Here is a 12,486-nt window from a genome sequence, read left to right on the forward strand (position 1 = left end):
AAATTTGGGCCTCACAGGCCATCGGTTGATGCATTACAATATCCTATGATAGATATCGTCACATTATTACTCATTACCTATTCCATGTTATTATTACCCTGGAATTTAAACTCTGTCCATTTTAAAAAGCACCCTCATTGATTCAGTATAATCAATGGTAAAGTTTGCAGATAGCGTGTGTCCTCTGTCTCGTTTTTCCCAATAGCAGATATCACTGCTCTAGACTGCTCCCAGCTTTCTTCCTTTATCTTGCTTTGCTTAAATGCATCTTCAAATTTAAGATCAGGGATGCAACTAAAATTCTTCTGCAACTTATCATCAGCAATTCCCAATGCAATTTTCAATTCCCAGTACAACCATCAAGCGATTACAATAGCATTATAATGATGTTGTCCTGTGACTGGCCTTCGGGATTCGGTTTTTGTTCACTTTTTCAACTATTTAACACAAGTATTTCGATTTAGTAAAATAATTTATTGCATAGCTACTGTTCCTATAGTTTTTTCTCTTTATCTCTGCCTCACTTATTCAGTATTATATCAGCATGCTTCCTTAATATCTATACCATCTTACTTGCTCTATCTTTTCCCCATTGATAATGACAGTCTAATTTCCATCATCATTAACTTTCACATCTTTAGTTTTCACTACACATACTTTCATTCCTTCCTCTAAGCTGTTCCTCCTCATTATTAGAAGTTTCTGATTGTCATTGGCCAGAATCTCCATGTCATCGGCACACCTGATGCATTTTTCATTGCATCCTCCATTCCCTTCTCAATATTCACTCTTCTTGGTTTTTCTGACCATCTCCTCCATGCATGTGCTCAGTATTGTGAGTGAAAGGCAGTAGCTCTGTCTTGCTGCCCGGAACAGATTCATGCATTCAACTTCCATAGCCACCATCTGGTTTTGTACAATTCCCTAATCAGCCTACCATCCTTCCAGTCCACTTTCTTTATCTTAAGAATACCCAATAGCTTATCCCTTTTTCCGTCTCTAATGTTTGTTGGAGTCTCCTGGATGTATACCGTAACATATTGTAAATTTTGTTACACAATTCTACTACTTCTTGTTGACCTTCTTCTAATCACATAAATAATTCAATAGGAAGCTCATCTATGCCCATTGTATTACCATTATTTATGAACTTCATTGTTTTTTCCATCAATTTTAACGAGTACTGCCTCCACATTTTTGTTTTACTGTTTATAGACACAATGACTTATTGTTCGAGCAAATGGAAAATGAACATAATGAAAGGGGGCCCCTTGATACGTTGTGGCAGGTATATTGCTTTCCAATGAATGGCTTTGGTTATCAACAAAATGGCTTTAATAAGTTAGACCAGCATACCTTTCTTTTGAAATTAAAATATTAAAATTCTTTTCTAGGGCTCCCAGCTGGTGGTAGGAAGTTAAGGGAAACATCGAAGTGGTGACTGTATTTCTTCCTCAGCCTCTCTGATAGTCATTTAATGTGAGAGTTGAGCATCTGATGCTGGGGAATGAAGAAATATGATTAATGAAGACTTGGAAAATCGTGGAACTGTTCTTGCTGATAAGTTAACATCTTGCTGAATTCCTTATGATGCACAAACAGGCATCCCTAATCAGTGGAGTCGGAGGCACAAGGTCTGTTGCAAGGTGTGAAAGTGGTTGTGATACACCAGTTATCCCTAATACCCTTAGGATGATCAGAGTCAGTAAAAGGAGGAGTTGTGCAGAGGCAGTCGTGGGGAACAAAGATGAGTTAAGTTATTGTGAGACGAAAAATGCTGTAAAGGGTCACAGATCAAACGACACTTCATATCATTGCTACCACTGCACAGGTGGATTCAGCACCAAAAGTGAGCTCATCAAACACATTGAAACTCATTTTGCTGCCAACAATTTGGACATTGATGCTGTGTCATGCGAGGTGCTAGATGTAAAATGTGCAAATAGTAAAAGACAAGGGCTGAGGCAAAAAGGGAATGGGCGTCTAAAGGAAATATTCGGAGGGACTCAGGAGAAAGGAAAGGATAGAAAAGGGAGAAGATTTGCGGTAGGAGCTGACCCATGTGTAGAAAGTGTCTCCTCAAAATCCTTCCCTGGTGATAGAGACATCAAAAAGGGAAAGTGTTCAGGAGCAAAAGAGAGGCCTTATTCATGTAGTGTGTGTTATAAGTGTTTCACTCTTAGTTCTACTCTCAACAAACACATGCGCATACACACAGGAGAGAGGCCTTATTCCTGTAGTGTATGCAATAAGTCATTCTCTCAGAGTAGCAACCTCAACACCCATATGCTTACACACACAGGAGACAAAACTTTTTCATGTAGCATTTGCTGTAAATCATTTAGTCGTAATTATGACCTCACCGTGCACATGCGCATACACACAGAAGATAAACCTTATTCTTGTAGTATCTGCAGGAAGTCCTTCACTGAAAGTGGTAACCTTACCCACCACATGCGCATACACACAGGTGATAAACCTTATTCCTGTAGTGTATGCAATAAGTCATTCTCTCTGAGTGGCAACCTCAACAAGCATATGCGTACACATACAGGAGAGAGGCCTTATTCATGTACAATATGCTGTAAATCATTCAGTCGTAGTAATAACCTTACCGTGCACATGCGCATACACACAGCAGATAAACCTTATTCCTGTAGTATCTGCAGGAAATCCTTCACTCAAAGTAGCACCCTCAACATGCATGTCCGTACCCACACAGGAGAGAGGCCTTTTTCATGTACAATATGCTGTAAATCTTTCTCTAAGAGTTACAACCTAACCACACACACACGTATACACACAGGAGACGGACCGTATTCATGCAATGTCTGCAGCAAGTCCTTTTCTCACAAGTCCACCCTTGACTATCATTTGCGTGCTCATAGAGGGGAGAAACCCTATTCGTGCAGCGAATGTGGGAAATCTTTCTCTGGAAAGAGTCACCTCGTGAGGCATTTCCGTACACACATGTGAGAGACATTAATTTTCCAGCTACGGGTATAATTGGTTCACTCAGATTCATTACTTACAGGCACGCGTCATGCAAACTCACAGGAAGGATAGGTCTTCTAGATTTCACAATTGTTTTCATTTCACCTTAAGAAAGTCTGTACTGATGAGCCTAGTAATTCATTCTCGCTTACAGAAGTAGTGTTTCATTATGATGAGGAAATATTCAATAGGGATGGCAACACATTGTAGTGCATGCTAAAGAAGTCATGGACTTCTAATTTGTACTTTGATGTAGCTTTATAGCAAAAAATTGAATGGCTGCCCACTTACGGCTCTCTGAAAAAGGCAGTATACTAGTAACTTTTACTCAAAATTGTCCCTTGAAGGAGTACTCTCCTTTTTTACGATACCTTTCTTAATCCTTAACATGTATGTATTATTGTGAATTAAGAATGAATGCGAGGAGGTTTTTTACTGGTATTTAATTGTTCTTATTGTGCCAATAACTTTAAAATATTGTGAATGCAGTGAATAGATAATTTGTACTGGGGAATATGTAATGGAAGTTGATGTACAATAATGTTTGCTATACCAATTTTTCAATGGTAAATTAACGTCATGTTTCTTAACCTTTTTTTCTGGAAAAATGTTCCATTTGCGGATAATCGTAGATATATAAATGCAATCAATCCTTTGTCAGTCTATCATTTAAATTTTCATGACTGCATATCAAGAATACTTTTTTCTTTAGAGATCAATTAAGCGATAAATTATGATTGACAAGGGAAGTCTTACGTCAGCCAACTGAATTAATGAGTGGACATGATTGTTTCTGCTACTATATGCTTCTCTATATCCTTGTGATTGGTTTGTTTTGGTATAAACTGTCTTATATTAAAGATGCAACTATCAATGTTAAACAAATGACAATAAACCGCATGTTTTCAACACTTAACCAACCAATTTAAGTACTTTAAAGTGATTCCATTGAGAGATGCAGGGAACTTCATTTTCAGAAGAATTTCCAACAGTTCCCTGGTATCTCAGTTTCATCGATCCCTACTGCATTAGAAGGTATGTTTTTTAGATTTTTGCTTATGCGTGGCAACGAATACATCTAAATACAATATTTTTTTTGGTATGAAGGGATTACTCATATTCCCTACTTGTACACACATTTCATGCATACCCGCAGCAAAAATATATGTCATATAGATTTTATGATTGTTCTCATTTTATCTGTTGCAAATATTTATTGAGGAGCCCCATTATTAATTCTCACTCATGGAAATAAAGTTTAACAATCATTAGGAAATACACAATAGGGATGTTGACACATATTGGGGAATGTATGAAGAAGTCGTGGATTTCTGATTTGCAGTTTCATGGAGATCAGTAGCAAAGAGTGCAAGGCCACCCACTTGCCACACACTCAATGAAGGCAGTTTGCCTGTAGCTTTCACTAAAAGTTGACTGCTAAAAGGTCTATTCTCCATAGTAATATCCTTCTAATTCCTCAATATGATTAAATAGTGAAGGCAAGGAATTTTGCCGTGTTGAAATCGGTGAAATTGTGTCTATAGCCTAAAAATAATGTGACAGTAGTTATTAGATATTTTGTATTAAAAGGTGTGTTGCTGAATTTGATATACAAATATGTTTACTTTACCAATAATTAAGGTTAGATATTGTGTTTTCTATTGTAAAATATTGTCATATCACTGTAATGAATAGATGTATTGTATTGAAAGATATTTCATGAATCTGATTTTCAAATATATTTGCTCTACCAATGTTTTAGTGGTAAAATGTTGTCGTTTTCAATTGTAAAATATTGTCACACTGCTGTGACATTTTTTTCTCACAGCAAAAATTTTCCTTTTGCCTCACCATAGTAATTTAAATGAAATCATTCTAATAAGCCTAAGCCTATCATTTAAAATCTACGAACTGAATTTCAAGAATGCTTTTCTCTTGATAGGTTGTTATTAGTCGATAAAGTATTATTGAAAAAGAAAGTGTTAAACCTAAGCCACTTGACTTACAGATATGGTTTATTGTTGCTGCTACTATATGCTTCTCGGTAGCTTTGTGATTGTTGTGTTTTTGGATAAATTGTGTCCTGCCTTAATGATGCAACTACCCTTGTTAATCAAATGAAAGTAAACTGCTTATGTATACAAAACATTGCCAGGCAATGTTAGTACTTAAAAGTGAATCCACCGAAAATATAGGGAACTTTATTTTCCAAAGAATTTTCAAGAACTCTTGTTTTTTTCTATTCCATAGATCACTCTTGTATTAGAAAATTGGTTACTCTTGATTTAAGCCTAATTTCCAATTTGTATTAGTGAAAATGGTATGACTCCTACGGAGGTTTTTTTTATATTTTACAGATCAACTTAAAAGTAGTATTAGTAGCCAAAGTAGGTATGTGAAGTAAGAAATAATATAAGTATGCTTCAAAGCACAGGCGTTGTTGATTCTTGTACAAAATCTTCTTTCTTGCTAAAATAAAAAACTTGAAAGCAAAACATGTGATTAAGTAATGATGTTTAACTTTTAGCCTTCTCATTTACCTACTCTTGAAATTAATGCCAAACTTACTCGGCCCTTAAGCTCACCTTTTTTCATGATTACCACAGTTTTTCAGTCAATATATTTTTATTTCATTTGCCATACCAAATTGCTGTGATTGGCTGCTGGCTCATACCTTTTCCCCTTTGCTTTGGAAATGCCAAAACTTATTTTAGGGCTTAAAAATCCCAATTATGAATGGCTGAAGTAAAGTATGATAGGAGGTCAAATTTTAAGAAAAAGATTTGATCTGCCTACTATTCTTTCACATTTAAATCTTAAAATTCAATGCACAAATCTTATTTACTGATATCAAACACAATTGATGTGTATTCAGGATGGGATATCAGGAGCAAAAATGCAGTGGACCTAACACCACTATATGTTTCCATAACATGGCCCTCTTCCTGTATATTTTCGCTTCATCAATAAAAATTATTTTCCATTAATTGTTGATTCATATATTTTGTCCCATTGTGTTGGAGAATCTTTGTATTAGCCTGCTTTTCAAGAAACTTTGTATGGGACTGACCGCTTCCTTTAAAAAGAAGCAAAAATTTGGATGAGGCCACCAAACAATTTTTAACCATATTCTTGGATAATACCATTGAAGCCCCAATTCCTTCTTGTGCCACCTTTCCTCATTTTCTTTTGAATTCATGAATTGCTGGATAGAAGAATATTTTATGCATAGTTGATCATTGGAGTGGGTAGAAATCATCCCTTTCACCTTACTCTAGAGCATAAAAAATATATTTATTTCAACACTATCACTCATTTATTTCCACAGATGATATCATTTTTTCCACCTATCTTTCAGTAATTGCTCAAATCCATCTGCTTGACTCATTAATTTGCATGTTATTATTCAATCCAACAACTCTCCATGTTCACTTTTTAACTAGCCCTGTGTCCATGTGGTATTGCACATTTTTACTACTTCTAGGCAATAATCACTATACTTTTTCAACTAATTCCATTGCTCTTCCTTTTTGACTCTCCCTTCACTATAAACTAATGTAAACAAATCGAATATGCACATAGGCATCATATTTTTATCAAGGTTTAGGTACCTTATAAATTTGCCTTAACACACTTAAACCTCCCAACTCTGTGTAGCGCATCATATGCGTCCTTCAATTCTGTTCCTATACAGTGCTTGAATGGTGGGTATTCAATTCGGGGTGCTTAAATTTGGCAGCACTAAAGATTCTGTAGAATTAAGGCTAGGGAGGGTTTTAGGCACAACTAATACTGGGGTTTTTCGGGGGGAGGGATATTATAACCTTATTGTGAATTATTTTTCTCCTCCTGCTAAAACTGTTGATCTAGCTTGCATTGTATAACGTATTTCTTGTCACACATTAAGAATTTACATCATTACATCGGTTCCAGGTCATAACCATTAACAACATACATTGTTTAACGTTTGGAAAAAATCGTAGGCTAGAAAAGAGCCTAGATACCTGGGAATCAACTATATAGCAGAAATGTAAGTAGATACAATTATTAATATTCAACATTACGATTCGTACTCGTATTGTGTGGTATTGTAAAAGTTCTTGCATAATTGGAATACTCACCAGGTTAAGCGGGAGGTGCGGGGACACTCCTTGAGAAAAATTTCAAGATAAATAGTTCAAAATGGTGAGTTTTGCAGCTTTCGGAGGGATATTTAATAATACATTAATAATATTTACACTATTTTGTGAGTAATATTAATCCAATTAAGTAAAATGGATTGAACTTAGAAAAACTTGTTTGAGCTCTTGGGGGGGGGGGGGGATTACCCCCCTAAACCCCCCCCTCGCTGTGCCACTGGTGCAAACATTGAAACAAAATTTTAGCATAGTAATCGCTCTCCAAAAAACTTCCAAAACGGTTTATTGTATGAAAGAATTTCAAACTTGATAATTAATAATATGTACATACGATTTAATGAGTCGTTTACTTTTGCCTACTCCGTGTCCAGTGGTTAGTACTAGACCTGTGTTTCTTGAAACAGTTTCCTGAGCAGTTTTTACATCAGTACCTTGTCTCATTTCTCTTTTTATTTTCCTGATTTAATGCACAATTTCTTCTTTTGAACTTAAATATTTCATTCTGTGAGTTTTGCTGAACAAAATGCTATCTGCTCGATCAAGCATGTTTCCAATCAGTCCGTTGTTTGCACTAATCTAAATTTTGTCCCGCAGTGATTTGGTCCACTAATATTTAAGTAGAAAAATTTTATAGTGCTAAGGATCTTTTTTTACAAATTCCTTCCTCTTTCTATCGACAAAACTGAGAAATTTGTGAGCAATGAAAACCTTTCCTTGCTCATTACATTTAGAAAAAATTGAATTTAAAACGCAATTTTTCATTAAAATTCTGAAATCTAAGTCTCAAGCTTAATCTAAATTTAAGTCTTAAACCTAAAAATAATCTGAAAAATCCTCCAGAGTTGAGGAAACCCACTTTTGAGACTGAGATATTTTTTGCTGGGTAGTTTTCTTTGTAAATACTCAAGAAACTATGCTATAATTGTAATTATTTCATTATCAAAATTTATCTCAAAATATGCTACGGGATCATCTTTACACAGAACAGGTGATATTAGTTTTTCGACTAAATCACATGCAAAGATCAGATGCATGTCTTCACTGCTGATCTGTTCCCAATTATTTTCTTGAATCTTCACAGAAGAATGAGATGGTGGAAATCTTTAAACCTGGAGTCAAGGGAGTATCCATTTGAAACCTCCAAAGTGGTATCAAGACATTCTGCACTCTTTTCTTCCAGAGCATCAAAAACCCCCTCATCGGACAACTCATGAGAGCCAGAAAGCATGATCAACTAATGAGGGGATCAGATATGGAAGGGACCCATGGCCGAAAAAAATAAAACCACCAAAGCAAAGGTAGACGTGAAATTATCCCAACCCTAACCTTCAAACCTCGTAAATAAGATACCGGATGATCTCTGCATTTCTTCAGGGTTTTCTTCCACGTCAGCTTGTTTTTAGACAACAGTTTCGCTGGCTATCCTGCCAGCATCTTCAGGTCAAAGGTGTTGGCTGTTGGTTTCTGCCTCGTTTGTATACTGTTGGCTGGATTGGAGCTGCACTGTGATTGGCTGTTTGACTTGGCGCTTCTCTGTGATTGGCACTCTCTTTGATGACTTTTCCAGGCCCTGTGAAGGAAGGAAGAAAACCCTGAAGAAACGCAGAGATCAAACCATCGCCCGGTAAATCTATGCTCTAAGATACCAGATGCTGATAGGTCTTCTAGGGTACAAGAAGCATTGGCAATTTCTAGACGGTCTGTTTCTTCTCTATCATTGCCATGATGAAAGAGAAGGGAAACGATAAGGCAGAAACGCAGATGATAATGAAGTTGGGAGAGGAACATGCAGAACCCACACACACAACACAAAATCGCTGAGGAAATATATAAATAGGAGCGTGAATGGAAGAATATCTCCCTAGAGCACCCATCAGATATTTCTCTTACAGAAAGCATCCTGACGCAACTGGAAATAGTATTCTAACAAAAATACGAACGCACAATCAAAGGTAATGAAGAGGCACAGAACAAAGGCAGGTAGATATTTCTTGCATATGTACTCACTGAAAAAAATATTTATGGAAGCCTCAGAGATAGGAATTTTAAATGAAAGATTTGGATGCATACGGTGTGTCGTGCATGCTTGAGGTATGGCATTCAGAGGATGCAGACACATCCTGCAGGGGGGGAGAGGGTGCATCGCACATGCTGATGGAGAGACCACTGGCATTTAAAGTCAGGCTTGAGGGGTTAAATAATAGGGTACATACAGTATTCTTTCCACGCATCATCTTTCACTGTTCAAACTCACACCATCACTCATTGAATATTGCTTGAAACAGTACTGCTTCCATTAAATCCATCTGATATCAATTCACCAGAAGCCTCTTTTAGTCTCTATCCTGATCACCGCAATTGCTGAAATCACACCTGAAGTGGTCATCAAAATTTTGGCTTTTGACAGCTAGAAAACACCTACATCAAATTCAAAGCGCAGAAAATAAAAATCTCCAAAAAATTGCATCAGCATCCTAGTCTATCACAAACCGCAATTTGCAAATGATCTGCACATCCGTTCAGCTCTCAAGAAAATCAAGGTAAACCTTCCCAAAATTTGGGAAATCTATGGCATCCACTAGCACTGCGATCCTAACTAAACTATGGCTGTAAGAACAGAGTCCTTCTAGCAAGCAAGAAACACAGAAACATGCCACTCTTCAGTGTCGCAGCGAGGGGGGGATTTCGGGAGATAACCCCCCCCCTCCCCCCCAGAGCTCCCCAGAGTAATGTTTAAGTTTTATCCATTTAATTAATTAGATTGATATTACTAATACATTAGTACAAGGATGAATAAAAATATCACTCAGAAAACCGTAAAACCTACCATTTTGCACCATTTATCTTTAAAATTCCTCAATTTATTAATCTCGTACCTACCGCTTATCTTGGTGGGTATACCATACCCCCAAACACCCCGGTGTTAGTTGCACCCCATTCCCCCCCTTCAGCCTTAATTCCTAGCAGCGCCCCTGCCACTCTTCCCCCCAAAATTCATTAATCTCATTTCAGCACTTCAAAATAATTGTTTCTCTACACTATTTTTCAATCTACCATTTGTGGCAATTGATTGCGAGTAATACTATAAATAGTATAATTTAATAACCGTGGTTAATTAAGTTATTTTGAAAATCATTCTCTTTCAGCTGAAATACTTCCAACAACGTGACATTAATGGTATAAGTTTTCACATTTGTATCATGATTACTAATGTGTTTTCTACTGTGGGAGCCATTACCATACAATATAGTGGCATAATTCGTCTTTACAATTTACTACTTTAATGCTTATCTGTCGTGTACATAGAACCTTTCATTTGCTTAAAAGGCTTTTTTATAAAGCCATATCTCTGTCAGCCTATTATCACTATTAATTATTTGGATAAGCAACGCTAGAATCATGATATATATCCTCAGTGTTCATTGATCATACGTTGATGAAAAAGTTGAAGCAAATTGTAGATGCATACAAATAATGTAGTCCTAAATATTCATGCCATGCAAAAAAAACAATAAGATAAATGTAGAGAGGCACAATTCTATAGAGCTGATAGGCAAAAGAAGGAATGAATATTAACTTCATTGAATCCATCCAACCATTTGATTGCATCTAATGACAAATAGCCTGAGAGATAGTGTTTGAATACATTGTTCTTTTTATGATTAAGGGCCAAGGGCAAATTATTATACACAATCTCATAAGAATGGCTAAGGGACTGCATAGTGTTGAGATGGTTCTGATGAATATGGTGAAAGTGTAAGAGAAATAATCATGAAAATGTCTTTGGATTGAACAAGGTAAGAATTCTGTTCCATCAAGGGTATAAAGTGCTGGATTTGAGGTGATTTTATGAAGTGGTGTCTGCGTAATCCTTTGTGGGGAAAGATTGGTAAGATAAATGTTTGGCATGTTTCTGAAGAAGGAAAATCTTACTACTCGTATTGCTTCTGCTTACTCTTAGTATCTGAATTTACATTTTTGCTGACGGAGAAACCTTTTTATTAAGAATTTGTATTGTATTTAAACACAAATGTAGTGAATATGGTAGTACATACCTAGTATTGGGTGTTCCTTTGTGAATTGCATAGAAATAAGGTATTTAGTCAGTCTAAAATAAATGCCTGCCCAATCAAACAATTATAAACGAAAAAATTAATGTTTTAAAATCGTGTTGGAAACTTAAAACATCTGAAATTAAGCAGAGGGTAAGTTAGGGTATGAGAAAAACCAAAAGATATGAAAATAAATATTGCATAAGCCCTAACCACAAAGGTAGCTTAGTTTTTGTCTCACAATCAAATTTGCGTCATAACATTTGCATTAAATTTTAACACAACCAATGTGCACTGTCTCCCACGGTCAAACTCATCCTAGTTGGATCTTTTGTTCCTATTGTTTTGATCAAACTCTAGTTCAAATGAATAAGCGTATTCGTTTAAAAAGAACAGCAGATTCGGAAATGAGGAAATTTATCACCAAGACTGAATAAATTTATCAGTTTTTATGAAATTAATTAATTAAAAAAGTAAATTTATATATAGTATCAAACAACTAATTTTGTCATTTTGCATGCTTCTAAGGCCTTAAGAAAGATGCCATATTTTCCCTCGACCAAAATAACTACTTATTATTAAGCCTTTCCTGCCAGTGCTTACGATAGAAAAACATTCTCTGTGCTAAGAGTAGCATTAAAATGCTTGAAACCTCTCTGTGCTGACTTCTTCTTTAGGGTAAAGTTATCCTGTTGTTTTTGTCTCTCAGATTTGGGACTTGAATTCAACTAGGTGCCCATCCCTTACCCCAAACACTGGGTAAAATATGGACATGCACCCCATCATAAGCCACCCATCACAAGAAACCTTCCATTCTTCCAGAAAAAAATGAAATCTATGGAAGAGTATACATAGAAAGCCAAAAGCAACTAATGCCTCATGGGAGTCAATATTGAGCAGCAGAATCCATCTCTGGGGACACCTCAGTGAAGAAATGCCAGTGCATTGCTCAAGCGTATAAGACCTGTGGCTTGCTGTTCAGCCGCATAAGCTGTAGTGGTTTCATATATACACCTCCTTCTGTGTCGTGAAATCAGAATCATCTATGAGAGCAAACTGCTAGGGTGTACAATCTAACCCAGCCAACTACCACGGCTATTTGGCTTTCCCTACCAGCTGAACGTCTGCACGGTTCATAAGTATGGTAAATAAAAATAATTTGACAATGCCCAAGAGTAGCTCAGAGTAACCACCATTGTTGATAGTTCCTTAAAAAGTTTTTGTCCAAAAGTGAAACACTAGGAAAACTAACCCCTATGAAAAAATTGTATAACCCTGTTTCAAATTTTTCATAGGGGAAT

At 36.3% G+C, this 12,486-nt stretch overlaps 1 protein-coding gene across 1 annotated transcript in view; it reads left to right on the forward strand.

Moving 5' to 3' along the window:
• Window positions 1-12,486, forward strand: part of LOC124172971 (zinc finger protein 268-like) — a 110,905-nt gene that overhangs the window by 85,078 nt on the left and 13,341 nt on the right. The window contains exon 5 of the mRNA XM_046552500.1: window positions 1,569-2,973. Within this exon, the coding sequence (XP_046408456.1) occupies window positions 1,569-2,973 (1,405 nt within the window). The remainder of the gene's footprint in view (window positions 1-1,568; window positions 2,974-12,486) is intronic.

Source organism: Ischnura elegans, assembly GCF_921293095.1.
Source record: "Ischnura elegans chromosome 13 unlocalized genomic scaffold, ioIscEleg1.1 SUPER_13_unloc_3, whole genome shotgun sequence".
Taxonomy (NCBI): domain Eukaryota; kingdom Metazoa; phylum Arthropoda; class Insecta; order Odonata; family Coenagrionidae; genus Ischnura; species Ischnura elegans.